The sequence below is a fragment of the Antedon bifida genome, chromosome 8, assembly GCF_963402885.1.
Source record: "Antedon bifida chromosome 8, ecAntBifi1.1, whole genome shotgun sequence".
Classification (NCBI taxonomy): domain Eukaryota; kingdom Metazoa; phylum Echinodermata; class Crinoidea; order Comatulida; family Antedonidae; genus Antedon; species Antedon bifida.
The window spans coordinates 1982537-2003074 of NC_136233.1; the positions used below are offsets into that span (position 1 = coordinate 1982537).

The 20538-nt window shown below is 30.9% G+C and overlaps 1 protein-coding gene across 1 annotated transcript in view; it reads left to right on the forward strand.

Annotated features, from left to right (window-relative positions):
• Window positions 1–16046: 16046 nt before the first annotated feature.
• Window positions 16047–20538, forward strand: part of LOC144850182 (uncharacterized) — a 40421-nt gene continuing 35929 nt past the window's right edge. Inside the window, exon 1 of the mRNA XM_078707412.1 lies at window positions 16047–16072. Coding sequence (XP_078563538.1) covers window positions 16055–16072 — 18 coding nt within the window. The 5' untranslated portion in view covers window positions 16047–16054. The remainder of the gene's footprint in view (window positions 16073–20538) is intronic.

The following is a 20538-nucleotide window of genomic DNA, read 5'->3' on the forward strand; positions in this document are numbered from 1 at the left end:
CACAATTCATTATTGCTACATTATATTTAGTATGACACGAAGTAAAATCGTGAACATTTTTGTGAAATATTAAACAATGTGCTGACATCACCTAGTATTCTTTTTTCAATGAAAAATTAGGCCTAACTAACCAAAATCAAAACAAACTAGAATTTAATTCGTCACTTTGACGAATTATAGGTGATCATTTTTATCATTTTAATGAAATTAACATTTTTTAAACATGCACGTACGTTAACATACGATCGTAAAAAGCTGATGTACGCCATCCTATGACATGATGCATATACACATATAGTGCTGAGTTGTACCTATTATGTGTCATATACAATATATACAGTATATACTGTATATCTATATACAGTGTAGCATAGGTAAAATTATGGGACCCACATCATGTTCAAATTTGTTGGTATGATGGAATTATCAAAATAAACTCGAAGATGACAATTTCGAAAGATAATGAATTGAGCAAATAAATATAAAGATTGGAAGAGAATTTGATACGTAGAAGCGCAATGCGCGCTCATTGAAATTTGTATAACTTCGACTAAAGAAATCTAAAAACTACGTTTTAACTTCAACTGGCCATATTATAACATCGCAACATCCGATAGGCTTAATTTTTATATGAATTCATATCTACATTTCAACAGCTTTCATAATATGTTATAATCTTCAAGGTCACCTTTAATTCTGAAGAGCTATTAGATATTCAAATGTATGGTGTAGCTAAAATTACACGACCTAGGTTATTCAAGTTTTTACGCGTGATGACGTCATCAAAATAAAAATGTTTACAACCCATGAGAAAGATAATCAATTGAGCAAGCACATTCTAAAATTTTTGCGAAAATCGGGCTCAAATAACGGAGATGCGCTCTACTGAATGTGATAACCCACACAAAAAGATAAAAATTACTAATTTTTAAATTCAAGTGGCCATTTGATGACGTCATACCATTTTGTACGTCTAATGTGTACATGAATATGTATCTACAACCCAATGGCTTCCCGAATAAGTTAAAAAAATTAGGGGTCACCTGCCATTCTGAAGATTTATATTCATTTTAAAAAGGCCTTATTTTTCACCATTTTCAGCACTTTGATGCAATTAATTTGCGCATTTTGTCATTTTTAACCTGCTCGTATAGTGTTGTTTTAAGTCGGAACTGACTCAAATTTGGTGAATGTACTAAGAATGGTGAGTAGAATGCGATTTGTAAAAAAAATTCATATTTTTTACGCTTTTTAAGTATCGCGCGCGCAAAAACGCATTTTTGCGCAGTAATTTTTTTAAACACGCAAATGGCCTAATTCATGCTCTAAATTGATCAAAACTTAATTTTGAGCGTTTTAAATTTTTAACGCGCGATATCACGCGCATGAACCTACGTGCGCGTGCGTTTTTATTTGCTAATATTTTTACCCTTGATCTGAAGTTTACGTGTAGTGAATTTCATTAATATGTGATAATGAATTATGGAGATATGATTGATAATGTGATTTCGCAAAATGGCGTATAAATGTCGTCACGGATGAGTGATCACGCTGGAAAGCTTATTAGGATTAAGTTATATTATTTGAAAGATATTCTGAAATTTTTGTAATCATTGACATTAAACTTTTTGAGATAATTGTTACACAAAATAGTGTACAGAAACAATAAAAAGAAAAACTAGAATTTAATTCGTCACTTTGACGAATTATAGGTGATCATTTTTATCATTTTAATGAAATTAATTTTTTTTTTACATGCACGTACGTTAACATATGATCAGAAAATGTTGATGTATGCCATCCTATTATACGCTTATAGCGTTGAGTTGAGCCTATTATATGCCATATACAATATGTACAGTATATAATGTATATCTATATACAGTGTAGCATAGGTGAAATTAGGAGACACACATCAAGTTCTAATTTTTTGGTATGATAGAATTATCAAAATAAACTTGAAGATGACAATTTCGAAAGATAATGAATTGAGCAAATAAATATAAGAATTGGAAGAGAATTTGGCACGTAGAAGCGCTGTGCGCGCTCTTTGAAATTTGTATAACTTTGACGAAAAAGATGAAAAAACTACTTTTAAACTTCAACTGGCCATATGTTAACGTCACAACATCCGATAGGCTTGATTTTTATATGAATTCATATCTACATTTCATCAGCTTCCATAATAAATTATAATCATCAAGGTAACCTTCAATTATGAAGAGCTGTAAGATATTCAAATTTACGGCAAAGGTGAAATTACACGACCTACGTTATTCAAGTTTTTACGCGTGATGACGTCATAAAAATAAAATAGTGGGAAGTCATGAGAAAGTCAATTAATTTTGCAATCACATACTAAAATTTGAGCGAAAATCGGGCACAAAATAACAGAGATGCGTTCTATTGAATGTGATAAAATATGACGAAAGAGAAAAAAAACTTAATTTTAAATTCAAGTGGCCATTTGATGACGTCACAACATTTTGTACGGAAAATGTGTACATGAATTCATATCTACAACTCAATGGCTTCCAGAATAAGTTAAAAAAATTGGGGGTCATCGTGCATTCTGAAGAATTATTTTCATTTTAAAAATGCCTTATTTTTCACCATTTTCAGCACTTTTATGCAATTAATGTGCGCATTTTGTCATTTTTAACCTCCTCGTATAGCGTTATTTTAAGTCGGAACGGACTCAAATTTAGTAAATGTACTAAGGATGGTGAGTAGAATGCGATTTGTACAAAAAATTCGTATTTTTTACGCTTTTTAAGTACAGCGCGCGCAAAAACGTGTTTTTGCGCAGTAATTTTTTAAAACGTGCAAATGGCCTAATTCATGCTCTAAATTAATCAAAACTTAATTTCAAGCTTTTTAAATTTTTAACGCGTGATTTCACGCGCATGACCTTGAAACGCGCAAGTTTTTATTGTCTAATATTTTTACCCTTGACCCGAAGTTTACGTGTAGTGAATTTCATTATTATGTGATGATTAATTATGGAGATATAATTGATAATGTGATTTCACAAAATGGCGTATAAATGACGTCACGGTTGAGTGATCACGCTGAAAAGCTTATTAGGATTAAGTTACAGTATTTGAAAGATATTGTGAAATTTTTGTGATCATTGACATTTAACTTTTTGAGATATTTGTTACACAAAATAGTGTACAGAAAGAAGAATAAAGATTTCATACAATAACAATAGGTGATCATTTTATTCTAAATGATCACCTAACTAGAATTTAATTCGTCACTTTGACGAATTATAGGTGATCATTTTTATCATTTTAATGAAATTAACATTTTTTAAACATGCACGTACGTTAACATACGATCGTAAAAAGCTGATGTACGCCATCCTATGACATGATGCATATACACTTATAGTGCTGAGTTGTACCTATTATGTGTCATATACAATATATACAGTATATACTGTATATCTATATACAGTGTAGCATAGGTAAAATTATGGGACCCACATCATGTTCAAATTTGTTGGTATGATGGAATTATCAAAATAAACTCGAAGATGACAATTTCGAAAGATAATGAATTGAGCAAATAAATATAAAGATTGGAAGAGAATTTGATACGTAGAAGCGCAATGCGCGCTCATTGAAATTTGTATAACTTCGACTAAAGAAATCTAAAAACTACGTTTTAACTTCAACTGGCCATATTATAACATCGCAACATCCGATAGGCTTAATTTTTATATGAATTCATATCTACATTTCAACAGCTTTCATAATATGTTATAATCTTCAAGGTCACCTTTAATTCTGAAGAGCTATTAGATATTCAAATGTATGGTGTAGCTAAAATTACACGACCTAGGTTATTCAAGTTTTTACGCGTGATGACGTCATCAAAATAAAAATGTTTACAACCCATGAGTAAGATAATCAATTGAGCAAGCACATTCTAAAATTTTTGCGAAAATCGGGCTCAAATAACGGAGATGCGCTCTACTGAATGTGATAACCCACACAAAAAGATAAAAATTACTAATTTTTAAATTCAAGTGGCCATTTGATGACGTCATACCATTTTGTACGTCTAATGTGTACATGAATATGTATCTACAACCCAATGGCTTCCCGAATAAGTTAAAAAAATTAGGGGTCACCTGCCATTCTGAAGATTTATATTCATTTTAAAAAGGCCTTATTTTTCACCATTTTCAGCACTTTGATGCAATTAATTTGCGCATTTTGTCATTTTTAACCTGCTCGTATAGTGTTGTTTTAAGTCGGAACTGACTCAAATTTGGTGAATGTACTAAGAATGGTGAGTAGAATGCGATTTGTAAAAAAAATTCATATTTTTTACGCTTTTTAAGTATCGCGCGCGCAAAAACGCATTTTTGCGCAGTAATTTTTTTAAACACGCAAATGGCCTAATTCATGCTCTAAATTGATCAAAACTTAATTTTGAGCGTTTTAAATTTTTAACGCGCGATATCACGCGCATGAACCTACGTGCGCGTGCGTTTTTATTTGCTAATATTTTTACCCTTGATCTGAAGTTTACGTGTAGTGAATTTCATTAATATGTGATAATGAATTATGGAGATATGATTGATAATGTGATTTCGCAAAATGGCGTATAAATGTCGTCACGGATGAGTGATCACGCTGGAAAGCTTATTAGGATTAAGTTATATTATTTGAAAGATATTCTGAAATTTTTGTAATCATTGACATTAAACTTTTTGAGATAATTGTTACACAAAATAGTGTACAGAAACAATAAAGATTTTATACAATAACAATAGGTGATCATTTTATTCTAAATGATCACCTAACTAGAATTTAATTCGTCACTTTGACGAATTATAGGTGATCATTTTTATCATTTTACTGAAATTAATTTTTTTAAACATGCACGTACGTTAACATACGATCGGAAAATGTTGATGTATGCCATCCTATTATATGCTTATAGTGCTGAGTTGTGCCTATATGCCATATACAATATGTACACTATATACAGTGTAGCATAGGTGAAATTACGGGACACACATGTTCTAATTTTTTGGCATGATGACGTTATCAAACTAAACTTTAAGATGACAATTTCGAAAGATAATTAATTGAGCAAAAAAATATAAGATTTGGAAAAAAATTTGGCACGTAGAAGCGCTGTGCGCGCTCTTTGAATTGTGTATAACTTCGACGAAAAATTTGAAAAAACTACTTTTTCAATTCAACTGGCCATATGTTAACGTCACAACATCCGATAGGCTTAATTTTTATATGAATTAATATCTACATTTCATCAGCTTTCATAATAAATTATAATCATCAAGGTAACCTTCAATTCTGAAGAGCTGTAAGATATTCAAATTTACTGCGAAGGTGAAATTACACGGCCTACGTTATTCAAGTTTTTACGCGTGATGACGTCATTAAAATGAAGATAGTGTCAACTCATGATAAAGATAATTAATTAAGCAAGCACATACTGAAAGTTGTGCGAAATTCGAGCACACATAACCAAGATGCGCTCTGTTGAATGTGATAATCTACACAAAAAGATAACAAATCCTAATTTTTAAATTCAAGTGGCCATTTGATGACGTCAAAACATTTTGTACGTAAAGTGTGTACATGAATTCATATCTACAACTCAATGGCTTCCAGAATAAGTTAAAAAAATCGGGGGTCATCTTGCATTCTGAAGAATTATTTTCATTTTAAAAAAGACCTATTTTTCACCATTTTCAGAACTTTTGTAAAATTAATATGCGCATTTTGTCATTTTTAACGTGCTCGTATAGCGTTATTTTAAGTCGGAACTGACTCAAATTTGGTGAATGTACTAAGGATGGTGAGTAGAATGAGATTTGTTAAAAAAATTCATATTTTTTACGTTTTTTAAGTATCGCGCGCGCAAAAACGCATTTTTGCGCAGTAATTTTTTGAAACACGCAAATGGCCTAATTCATGCTCTAAATTGATCAAAACTTAATTTTGAGCGTTTTAAATTTTTAACGCGCGATATCACGCGCATGAACCTACGTGCGCGTGCGTTTTTATTTGCTAATATTTTTACCCTTGATCTGAAGTTTACGTGTAGTGAATTTCATTAATATGTGATAATGAATTATGGAGATATGATTGATAATGTGATTTCGCAAAATGGCGTATAAATGTCGTCACGGATGAGTGATCACGCTGGAAAGCTTATTAGGATTAAGTTATATTATTTGAAAGATATTCTGAAATTTTTGTAATCATTGACATTAAACTTTTTGAGATAATTGTTACACAAAATAGTGTACAGAAACAATAAAAAGAAAAAAAAAAAGAAAAATAATAATAAAGATTTTATACAATAACAATAGGTGATCATTTTATTCTAAATGATCACCTAAAAATAAAAAAAATAAAAAAAATAAAAAAAACTAGAATTTAATTCGTCACTTTGACGAATTATAGGTGATCATTTTTATCATTTTACTGAAATTAATTTTTTTTTAAACATGCACGTACGTTAACATACGATCGGAAAATGTTGATGTATGCCATCCTATTATATGCTTATAGTGCTGAGTTGTGCCTATATGCCATATACAATATGTACAGTATATACTGTATATCTATATACAGTGTAGCATAGGTGAAATTACGGGACACACATGTTCTAATTTTTTGGCATGATGACGTTATCAAACTAAACTTTAAGATGACAATTTCGAAAGATAATTAATTGAGCAAAAAAATATAAGATTTGGAAAAAAATTTGGCACGTAGAAGCGCTGTGCGCGCTCTTTGAATTGTGTATAACTTTGACGAAAAATATGAAGAAACTACTTTTTCACTTCAACTGGCCATATGTTAACGTCACAACATCCGATAGGCTTAATTTTTATATGAATTAATATCTACATTTCATCAGCTTTCATAATAAATTATAATCATCAAGGTAACCTTCAATTCTGAAGAGCTGTAAGATATTCAAATTTACTGCGAAGGTGAAATTACACGGCCTACGTTATTCAAGTTTTTACGCGTGATGACGTCATTAAAATGAAGATAGTGTCAACTCATGATAAAGATAATTAATTAAGCAAGCACATACTGAAAGTTGTGCGAAATTCGAGCACACATAACCAAGATGCGCTCTGTTGAATGTGATAATCTACACAAAAAGATAACAAATCCTAATTTTTAAATTCAAGTGGCCATTTGATGACGTCAAAACATTTTGTACGTAAAATGTGTACATGAATTCATATCTACAACTCAATGGCTTCCAGAATAAGTAAAAAAAATCGGGGGTCATCTTGCATTCTGAAGAATTATTTTCATTTTATTTTTCACCATTTTCAGAACTTTTGTAAAATTAATGTGCGCATTTTGTCATTTTTAACATGCTCGTATAGCGTTATTTTAAGTCGGAACTGACTCAAATTTGGTGAATGTACTAAGGATGGTGAGTAGAATGAGATTTGTAAAAAAAATTCATATTTTTTACGCTTTTTAAGTATCGCGCGCGCAAAAACGCATTTTTGCGCAGTAATTTTTTGAAACACGCAAATGGCCTAATTCATGCTCTAAATTGATCAAAACTTAATTTTGAGCGTTTTAAATTTTTAACGCGCGATATCACGCGCATGAATCTACGTGCGCGTGCGTTTTTATTTGCTAATATTTTTACCCTTGATCTGAAGTTTACGTGTAGTGAATTTCATTAATATGTGATAATGAATTATGGAGATATGATTGATAATGTGATTTCGCAAAATGGCGTATAAATGTCGTCACGGATGATTGATCATGCTGGAAAGCTTATTAGGATTAAGTTATATTATTTGAAAGATATTCTGAAATTTTTGTAATCATTGACATTAAACTTTTTGAGATAATTGTTACACAAAATAGTGTACAGAAACAATAAAAAGAAAAAAAAAAAGAAAAAAAATAATAAAGATTTTATACAATAACAATAGGTGATCATTTTATTCTAAATGATCACCTAATAATAATAAAGATTTTATACAATAACAATAGGTGATCATTTTATTCTAAATGATCACCTAATAACATATTAAATGACATTTATTCATGATAATAATGTTAAGATTCTTAAACATCATTCGGTTTCATCTATATTTTTTAAATAACATTTTCAACCACGAATTAGGCCTACTAACTGACTAAGTAGGGATGTTATATTCTGTCAAATACACAGTAAATTAGAAAAAAAGAAAGGTAATATAGACAAAACAATATGAATTGGATGATATGTTTTTTTAAATTAAATTAATTATGAAAGTTAATTAAACTTAATATGATATGACATAACGCTCTAAGTAAATAGTGACGGCGAAATTGAGCATTGTCGATGTAAACATGACGCTAATTAGATTATCTTCTACATTATTAATGTATGTTGCTATAGAAAATACATTTTACTTAAATTAGACAAAATATTCGTTATGATAAGAGCAATCTGTGGCGCAAAGTATGGCGTGTTAGTGCATCTGTTTTTGTCGCATACTGTCCACTAGATAGAGTGTACGTATGGATATGTTTGGTTAAACAGATTATTAATAATGTTTTGACAAATGTTTTAGCTTCTTTTGTTTCAGAAATGGTCACTTGTTTATGTCTCCTACTATGATGATTCTAGGTCCTATTTAATTTACTTAATACTTTGAATAACTATATTCTTCTCGTTGAAAATAAAAATCATATCAATCATATTATTTATGTTCTAAAAACAGTTTTCCGCAATAGGAAAACTTTAGTTTTTTATAAATCAAAATATTGACCTCAAACGTGATTGATTCCAGCGATGATACTTTTCAAACCCTGTATTTACGGTTAAACACATCAATACTTGCAATTCAATACAACGGTGAACATATCGAAATTATGATTCATACAACCAGTAATATTGTGTTTGTGAATAATCGTGAGTTCAATTTGTTACCTATTATTTTACACACTATCTTTTATTTACTACTGTATATATTTAATATTGCTAGGCATATTCTTAGTTATTAATATTGTTTTTAGGCCCATAAGTATCAACCACAATATTAAACAAATCTCGAAATGTTTTTGTAGCATGTAGAAATTACTAGTACCAGCGGTACTGGTTAGAAAAATACCAATTGGATTTTCTAATAAAATTGTTTTAATAACAATTAATTTGCATAATCAAGAAAAAAGATCTAACATATCGGTACAAACGTTTATTACTGTTTTTCATAAGTTGGTTTTTATCTTCTTATGGCCGATTGACTGGATATTAGAATCCTTTCCAAATAAAATAGAAGAAATACATGAACAGATATTATAGGGAATGCTTTAAAGTGTCTCAGATTGTTGTCTATTTGTCTTTTGTCCAATATAGCATGTCAATGATTAACTCTGTATACACATCGTCGTAATCATCAAGGAGGTAGCACATATCCTGATAAACATATCAACGACGTACATGGCACAGGTATTATTAATAATAAAATTGAAAACCACAATTCATTATTGCTACATTATACTTAGTATGACACGAAGTCAAATCGTGAACATTTTTTGTGAAATATTGAACAATGTGCTGACGTCACCTAGTATTCTTTTTTCAACGAAAAATTAGGCCTAACCAACCAAAATCAAAACAAATAACAACATATTAAATGACATTTATTCATGATAATAATGTTAAGATTCTTAAACACCTATTCGGTTTCATCTATATTTTTTAAATAACATTTTCAACCACGAATTAGGCCTACTAACTGACTAAGTAGGGATGTTATATTCTGTCAAATACACAGTAAATTAGAAAAAAAAGAAAGGTAATATAGACAAAACAATATGAATTGGATGATATGTTTTTTTAAATTAAATTAATTATGAAAGTTAATTAAACTTAATATGATATGACATAACGCTCTAAGTAAATAGTGACGGCGAAATTGAGCATTGTCGATGTAAACATGACGCTAATTAGATTATCTTCTACATTATTAATGTATGTTGCTATAGAAAATACATTTTACTTAAATTAGACAAAATATTCTTTATGATAAGAGCAATCTGTGGCGCAAAGTATGGCGTGTTAGTGCATCTGTTTTTGTCGCATACTGTCCACTAAATAGAGTGTACGTATTGATATGTTTGGTTAAACAGATTATTAATAATGTTTTGACAAATGTTTTAGCTTGTTTGCTTTTTAACTTGTTTATGTCTCCTACTATGATGATTCTAGGTCCTGTTTAATTTACCTAATACTTTAAATAACTATATTCTTCTCGTTGAAAATAAAAATCATATCAATCATATTATTTATGTTCTAAAAACAGTTTTCCGCAATAGGAAAACTTTAGTTTTTTATAAATCAAAATATTGACCTCAAACGTGATGTGATTCCAGCGATGATACTTTTCAAACCCTGTATTTACGGTTAAACACATCAATACTTACAATTCAATAACAACAGTGAACATATCGAAATTATGATTCATACAACCAGTAATATTGTGTTTGTGAATAATCGTGAGTTCAATTTGTTACCTATTATTTTACACACTATCTTTAATTTACTAGTACTAATGTATATATTTAATATTGCTAGGCATATTCTTAGTTATTAATATTGTTTTTAGGCCCATAAGTATCAACCACAATATTAAACAAATCTCGAAATGTTTTTTATAGCATGAAGGAAGTAGTACTAATACCAGCAGTACTGGTTGGAAAAATATCAATTGGATTGTCTAATAAATTAATTTGCATAATAAAGAAAAAAGATCTAACATATCGGTACAAACGTTTATTTAAAGGGAATGCTTTAAAGTGTCTCAGATTGTTGTCTATTTTGTCCAATATAGCATGTCAATGATTAACTCTGTATACACATCGTCGTAATCATCAAGGAGGTAGCACATATCCTGATAAACATATCAACGACGTACATGGCACAGGTATTATTAATAATAAAATTGAAAACCACAATTCATTATTGCTACATTATACTTAGTATGACACGAAGTCAAATCGTGAACATTTTTTGTGAAATATTGAACAATGTGCTGACGTCACCTAGTATTCTTTTTTCAACGAAAAATTAGGCCTAACCAACCAAAATCAAAACAAATAACAACATATTAAATGACATTTGGCTGTTTCGAGGGCGCTGTCTAGCTGTTGCCACTTCAACTCAACTCCTCTGTTTCTGAGTTATATTTTTCTTCTTTTTTTTTAAGTAGTTAATATCAATTCAATATTGTATCTGTTTTCTTTTTTGTCGTTTGTTCTTTCTGGTTGTCTAGTGGTTTATTGTACTTCTGTAATTGTCAGTTTTGTAAGTGTTTCGTGCTAGGCCTAGCTAGACTTTAGCCTGGTGTGTGGTGATTGTAGAGATCCAGCCCTCTGTGAGTGGGTTTTACCAACCCGAAACAGTAGGCCTAGAAACTTGTTTTGATAGCAACACTTTTAATTAGATACAAACACAATTTAAATATATAGTTATTTAAATATAACACTTTTAATGTAAATATATATATTGAATTTTTATTTTTATATTTAATAATTAGAAATTTGTAAATAAATTAATTAGTCAATTGTAAATAAATTTTATTCAAAATATTTTTAGGCCTAGACCTTTAGATGAACAAATTAGTGTATAATAGACATATATTATTTCAGTTACGGAACAAGCGGGCCAATGGAGATGTTAGTTCTTTGTTAGTATCTTTATTAAAAACCCTTAAAATATGGAAACCAAATCGTAGCCGCCGAGCGGGTAGCCGCATTAAAAGGAAAATAATTTCAATCATATCTGGTAGATTTAAACAATGTAAACAAAAACTTAGAGAAAAGAACCTAATAAATATTCCTTGTAAGTCCATCTCTCATGCTTTACCCAGAATATTATTAACTAATGCGAGGTCACTAAATAACAAAATGGATGAGTTCCATGCTGTATTGAGCACCAACAAAATTAGCATAGCTGCTGTAACTGAAACTTGGCTGAATCCTAATAGCCTTCAAGGTGCGAATTTATCTGATTACACCATGCACGCCAAATGCAGATCTGATAATGGACGTCGAGGTGGTGGTGTAGCCTTTTATACACATAATGAAGTTAATATTAAAGTAAGTGATGTCTCTATATCGTAAAAATGTAAACCGAAAACTAGATAGTCAGGTTCCTCATGTATGAAAATAGCTAGGGTTCCGTAGGATTTTAATGCCCAAAGTGAGATTTCACTTGATTTTACTTTATTATAGTGCTAGGATACCAAAAATGCTAGGTAACAAATTTTCACGATCCCGTAACCATGGTAACAGCCCCAAATTCAAAATGGCGACTAAATGGCCATATCTCCATAACCCTTTGGTCTAATGACAAGATATTGGTATCAAAATACTCGGAATATATATATTTATATTCGTTGTAATAGAACATTTTTACTAAATGCAACCGGAAATGCTATTTTTCTGTACTATTGACCCTTGACCTTGACTCGTACTGTATCTTAAAAACGGCAGGTCATAGAAATTTTAAAATGGTCTCAAATTGCTCAGACCTTATATATTTATATTTATTGTAATGCAATATTTTGTAAAAAAATGTCCGGAAGCAAAGTTATTGACCTTTGACATAGGGAATAGCTTACAAGGATTTTTATTCAGTAGTCTCTGGTCATATCTCCATAACCCTTTGGTCTATTGACAAGATATTGGTATCAAATAACTCGGAATCAATATATTTATATTCGTTGTAATAGAACATTTTTACTAAATGTAACCGGTAATGTTATTTTTCTGCACTATTGACCCTTGACCTTGACTCGCACTGTATCTAAAAAACGGCTGATTATAGAAATTTAAAAATGGTCTCAAATTGCTCAGACCATACATATTTATATTTATTTTAATGTAACATTTTGTTAGAAAATGACCGGAAGTAAAGTTATTGACCATTGACCTAATAAACATCAACTTTATGTATAAGCATTTATCTATTTGAGCATGTATCGGCAATTGTTTGTGGTAGGGATTAAAAAATGAGTTTATACGTATTATTATCATTCGATTATTTAATTTATAATTCACATAATTAGTTTTTATATATTTTATAAATAGTAGGCCTATATACTTTATAGTGTAAGTAAGAACATTTATCTATGTAAACAACTTTGGACAATAGTAAAAATTACAGCAGAAATTCATTGCACTGTATTCATTTTCCTCCCATCCACCCTTCACTAAAATGACGTAGTCAAATTGATTCTTCCTGCACTTTTCCTGAAATGTTAATTGCTATACTTTTACAATTTTCCTGATAAGAAACTGGAGCTCCAAAATTGGATTAAAACACCTTTAATTACATCAATACCATGCATTTATTGTGTCAGCATCCTCGTTGCCATTAAGACAGTCAAGGAGTGAGAGTGGTTGATTCTTCAACTTTTGTACCTTTAATGCTTGTTCTTCTTGAAACATTTTCATATATGGAGGTTTTTCATACATTGAACTGCTGCCGGCCATACATTATTATGTGGTTAGACGTTCCTTGGTTCTTAGATGTTTCGCGATATGAGAAGCAAGCAACATTGACTGCCATTTTGTGAGTCATTATCGCCAAGCCAAGGAACAAAAGTGACCAAGAGGTTTTTGATGTTTACAGTATCTTATGATTTTATCTCCTTCAAGCTACTAAATGTTTTTAGTTTCATTTTCTTTTCAGGGAGTCAAACAGACTTTGCTCACAAACTTTAAAAAGCTCGACAACTCATTTTTTTATTATCTCTGTTAAGATATATTTCTTGACTTCTTTTGCAATTATTAAGACAATGTTAAAAAAGGTGTTTATTTTGTTATGAATGTACAGTATTTTGATGAAATCTTGAATGATTTACTGTGTTTTGTGTTGAAGAATGAGTTTGATGGTATATCTAGTTTGATTTCCTAATTTTAAGTAATGCCAACAAGACCACCAACCCATTTTAACTGTTTCCTTGTGTTCTAGAGCCTGATCGGGGAAGAGAGCACTATTTAAATACAGATTTTTTTTTTCTTTACATTTAAATTAATTACAATCTTTTATTCACTGTTATTGGGTCATCTACATCAAACCAAGTTGGTTCATTTGTTGTTGATGGCAATAAGACGAGCATATAAATGAAAACCAGTAACGGGCAAAACAAATCTGCAAGATACCTTCCTAATAATATAGGTTATAATTACCATCAAATCTCACTCTGACATTTACTATTTTTAGCCAAATCAGAAATCTTCAATTAATACGTTTATAGAGGTTCAAAGTGGCAATTGAAAACAATATTTGAAAATGTGAGTTTAGAAAAGAACTGAATGCATAACATAATTATCCTAGTGAACGCCAGCTAGTGACCTGGAGGTTGTTGGCATCCCACATTACTTAAGTAATGATGTATTCTTATTAAAAGTGAAAATTACGTCAGAGTAGGGCCAAAACATCTGACCAATATTTATCCATCCTTGTAATGTAAAGCTATCCTCTATGTCAATGGTGAATAACTTTACTTCCGGTCATTTTCTCACAAAATATTACATTACAATAAATATAAATATGTATGGTCTGAGCAATTTGAGACCATTTTTAAATTTCCATGACCAGCCGTTTTTTAGATACAGTGCGATTCAAGGTCAAGGGTCACTAGTAAAGAAAATAGCATTTCCGGTTACATTTAGTAAAAAGTTTCTATTACAACGAATATAAATATATTTATTCCCAGTATTTTGATACCAATATCTTGTCAATAGACCAAAGAGTTATGGAGATATGACCAGAGACTACTGAATAAAAATCCTTGTAAGCTATTCTCTGTGTCAAAGGTCAATAACTTTGCTTCCGGACATTTTTTAACAAAATATTGCATTACAATAAATATAAATATATATGGTCTGAGCAATTTGAGACCATTTTAACATTTCTATGACCTGCCGTTTTTAAGATACAGTACGAGTCAAGGTCAAGGGTCAATAGTACAGAAAAATAGCATTTCCGGTTGCATTTAGTAAAAATGTTCTATTACAACGAATATAAATATATATATTCCGAGTATTTTGATACCAATATCTTGTCATTAGACCAAAGGGTTATGGAGATATGGCCATTTAGTCGCCATTTTGAATTTGGGGCTGTTACCATGGTTACGGGATCGTGAAAATTTGTTACCTAGCATTTTTGGTATCCTAGCACTATAATAAAGTAAAATCAAGTGAAATCTCACTTTGGGCATTAAAATCCTACGGAACCCTAGCTATTTTCATACATGAGGAACCTGACTATCTAGTTTTCGGTTTACATTTTTACGATCGGTTGACTGTTCTCTATCCATTCATCGTAGTATTCATTGGCTGTAGGGGAGGCAGCTCTCCCCGACGGGGGGCACTGGCAAACTTTTTATTTCGCGGCCTAAAATCCGGTTCATCGGATCGGATATTTGTTTACCCATGACAAGAGGTTTGTGGTGCATACGTGGAACAACAGCTAAAATGTGACGGTGAACCGAAAATATTACGATATGTGCTATTCATATAATATACAGTATGGTGGCGGGGGCTGAAGAGGTTACAGGGTAACATGAAGTTTGGGGTTTGGTTGTCGCCAAAGCAAGTGAACAGTAAGCATAACAATTCGGGTAGAGACATGGTTGTTCGGCTTCCGACAAAACGCATTTTGGGTAGTGAAAGTCAACTTTTTAACAGTTCTCCTACAAAGTAGTTTCAGCAGAAACGAGTCATTGAATATTATATACCGTATATTATTACGGTAATTTTATACCGATATTGATGATATGCAGCAGAAACAGGACCAATACGGATATTAATAGGTGTACGCAATATGCAGCCAACACAGCTCTGCGAGTGTACAGTGGCGCCGGTAAAATCAAATAATCTTGATTGCGATAAACAAACCACAGTAGTGAATTTTAGGCTATAGGTCCATGGTTAGCTGAAGGATAAAAAGCAAAGTATATAGTTACAGTATTCAAATTGAAAAATGACACTTTTGCACGGAGACTGCTGCAATAATGAAGGAAATTATTTCTGTAAGTTCGCATAAGACCATAATGCATTGTTAACCTGGGTCAGAACGTTCAGATATGTCCTGGTCAGCAATTAGTTTTGTGAATAGGCCTACAAATACTATAATGAATTGTAATTAGGATACTGTACATATTTTAGCATATAACTATTGACAAAAGTAAACAATAGGCTATGAACCCGGATTGGATAGATAACAGGATGCAAATGTCACTTTATTTTTCTGGAAATTTACGCAATCCGCCTATCTTGATCATCGATTTTATATTTGAACTGCTTAATGGATATAAACAGTTTGATTGTCATTTAGGTAAAAGGTTTTGTCAAAACTGAATTAGTACCGTGAAGATGAATTTGTAATAATACACTTTAAAACTCTAGTTTTTAGCTGGTTCGCTTCGATTTAATTGTACATGCATTTCCTTCATTTTATTTGAAAGGAAATCACTACAACGTATAAAGTAAAACGAACCTCTTGTAGAACAATAAAAAGCTGAGAAAGAAACATGCTGATTAATTTCAAATGAATTTAATTCAATCAATACGTGTTGAGTCAGTTTCTTCTAAACTAGTTTTCCATTTTAATTGTAACAAGCCCAACAATCATAATAGTAATTATGCCTACTATTAGCAAGTAAATATTTTTATGCGCGATTTGAACAATTTGTGCAATATGAAATTGCGCAATGATTTCCTTGCACAATTTTAAACTATGCAAGGTTTAGTGCAAAATGTTCTTACGCAAGTACTTTACGCTGAAATTGCGCAAGTAACATAACAACACGGTGGCATAAAATGGGGAATCCGCCAATCACAAATTTCCTCGGCAACGGAGACTGTAATTTTAAAAGTAACAATATATATTTTAAACACTTAATACTTATCTATTTCATACCTCCATCCAGGCCCAAGTAGCTCGCTAGTTTTTATTTAGCCAAGACTACTTTTGCCGTTTCATTTCTTGTCTTTTAAAAACATTAACTTGTTGTCCTCTTTGTTTTATAACATTACATTTAAAAACATTTTTATTTTCATTTATAAACTATAAACAGGTTTATTATACAATCTTTGTTAACGCTGTCAATGTGTACGAGTAGTCAGACTTAGTTGTTGGAATACCCATTTATCTAGTCCTACTATTGTAGGCTTACTCATAATTATAATGTTTCTATATTGGTATATATTGTGTGACTCAATTCAATCAATCAATCAATCAATCAATGCGTAAATATTATTCACACATACATAACATCCTGATATTGCTACTAATTTAAAAGCATTGTAGAATTATAAAGATGACCTATACGCCTCTATAACTGATGAATAATAATTTCCAACAATGATGTACAGACCTTCACTTTGATGTTTTTCAACATAAGGCCTATATTTCGGAATGTATTTTCAGAGGATAATACATTGATCTGACTCCCTTTGGGGTATATGGAATTCACCCTTCGAGTCAACATAACCTGTAACTTTTTGCGGGTTGTCTTTGTTTCCAGCCAATATATGGAATGCCGAACCACTCTCACCATACATAGATAGCTTGACGTCAGTGAAATTGGTTAATTTATCGGTCTCTAATTTGGTCATGAACGCTTGTAGTAGTCTTCGTAGTCCAGCCTGTTCTGTTGTTTGTTCAGCGCCCTCATTTCCACAAAGTTTGAGTAAGATGTTTGCCAGTGTACGTTTGTTTATCTTATCCGCTAGAAACTGATAAAAACATTAATCAGTAGTTATCAAAATGTAAATGTTTACTGATACGGTGATTTTATATAGGCATATCTACGCCATCTTCAACCACAGGTTACCGAAGATTATTATATATTAAACTGTTTACGTTTCATTTCATAGTAACATTTATTTCCTTCATAATATACAAAATAAATAATATAATACAAAATTCATGACGAGAAGAAAGATAGTTAAAACAATACAATTTTTTTCTCATCTTTAAAATGAATAAAACAATATTATGAAGGAGGCACAATTTCTAAAAAGCAAAAGCTTGTGTTGAAAGTGCCTGAACAAAAACAAAAAGTAACTAAAATCAAATTAATTAATCCCATGGATAAGGCTATTTGGACTTAGGGTTAGAAAATGAAATATTTGATTTTATTATTATACAATTACTTGCCTCACTTGTTGTATGCATTGTAAATTAATGTAAAATATAGTTTTATGGTCACTTTTGTACCAGTGACACGTACGCACTGTCATTAGTGATGCAATAAACAACAAAACTCAAATCAAATTAAACCGTAAAACCGTTCGTAGATTAGCCTTTTCATTCAATTGAGTGCTATCTAGAAGTTAGGCCTATCATAGTCATTACGAATTGATACTGACATACAAAATAAAAAGTAAATTATAGACTTACCATTACTTGTTCACGGTTGTCATTTAGATGAACCATGATTTTAATTAACTTTTCACTGTTGTGTTTGAATGTAATTTGTTCGCCATTTAATCCACAAAATATCAGCTCTATGTTTGAAAACCCCTTTTGTCGAAACGAACTTGTGAAGTTTTTCCAGTGTGACAGGAGATTTCTCCAATGATCTGCAGAAGAACTCTCACGTGTGTCAAACAACGGTAATTTACCAAAAACATCAGACATCACTTTCTGACTTTCTTTGTTGGCAAACGTTGAAAATTTGTGTAGGTCTATTATCAACTATAAAAACATGATTTATGAAACAATTCATTATGAGGGAAACTTGGGACAGTTATATTGAAATTAAAACATAGTTATGGTTAGTTAATTCTATGGTAAGAAATTCGAATATAATACACCGGTTTGTATATGTATTTATTTATTTGAAAGGTGTGTAACTTTTTTGTTTACTATAAAGTATTAATTTGCTGCGGACAATACAACATTTTTTTATATAACTTTAAAATTGTTTGACATTTTCTGAAAAAAAGTTATCAGAATAAAAATAACTAATAGGTCTAGATAAAAATAAATATTGGCTTATTACATTAGTAGTTACTCGTCCTTTCATCTTCTCTACCATCAGCGTGAAATCCGCAACAGTCGCTTCACAAATGTCATCCTCTATTCTACCAACACACTCTCCAGTTTTTGATTCAAGAAATTCTACGCACTTCTTTGCAAATCGAATCGTTTTGATGCTCCTTCGAATCTTTGGTTGTTGAAATAGCTTATCTACAAACGTTTTAACTTGTCCAATATCTAACTCATTGGATTCCTATAGAAAAGACATAATTAAGGGGTTAGCAAAAGTACTCGACCAATTATCCAGAGAACATTTGCCACACATTAGAAATGAAATTATGATTTTAAAAAAAATGTGACCCGATCTCGCAAAACCCTCTCTTTGTCGGCAATTCAAAATTCACGTAATCAGTCAAAATACGTCCAAATCGACTACCCTGGCAGATTACATGTTTTTGCATTTTCGAAATATTTCACTATTAACAGTATAAAAATGAAACCTTATTACTTGGCCTGGAGACTTGCCTATGATACACTCGGTGATTGGTAAACATGTACGTTAATTGATAAAAGTTCTTGAAATCCATTTATTTCAAAATTCTACCCTTTAATCCACAAATAGTCAGTCTCTAATCACTAATAATTTCCTTTATGTTATAATAACCTCCAATTAAACACAAAGTGCAACAACTGATATTGCATCATTGTTTAATGTTTATTTCCAACAACAATTAATATAACATAACATAGGAAAGAACATATTTTTTGTAAAATATGTACGTTAATAACAATGGCGCAACGAAGGTGAATAGTTTTTTTCGGTCCAACTATTATGTGACATTAGAATGGCATTAGAATAGAAAGGATCAAAATCAAACTCATTGATAAGCGGATTAAAAATAATTGTTTAAAAAAACCCATACTATTGAGCCATTCTTACTGATAAAATTATTCTTTTAAGGGAATAGCCTACATTGACTAACCTTTTCTTCCCTCGTTTGTTGTTTTTCAACTTCATCCTTGGCTTTTTTCTCAGCGTCAGCGGCTTGTTCTTTCAAGTTTTCCTCTTTTTTCTATAGCAAAAACATGTAATTATTTATTTCAGAAACATATTAATTTAATGTTATGAGAAAATAGTAAGAAATTAGAATAGTAAGGATCTGAACAAAAGAAAAATCTTTGATAATCGCATTAAATATAATTGTATTAAAAAACCATACCTAATATTGAGCCATTCTTACTGATAAAATTACTCTTTTTAAGGAATACACTGACTAACCTTTTCTTTCCTCGTTTGTTGTTTTTCAACTTCATCCTTGGCTTTTTTGTCAGCGTCGGCGGCTTGTTCTTCCAAGTTTTCTTCTTTTTTCTATAGTAAAAACATGTTATTATTTATGTCAGAAACATATTAATTTAATGTTATAAGAAAACAATAAGAAATCAGAATAGTAAAGATCTGAACAAAAGAAAAATCATTGATAATCGCATTAAATATAATTGTATAAAACA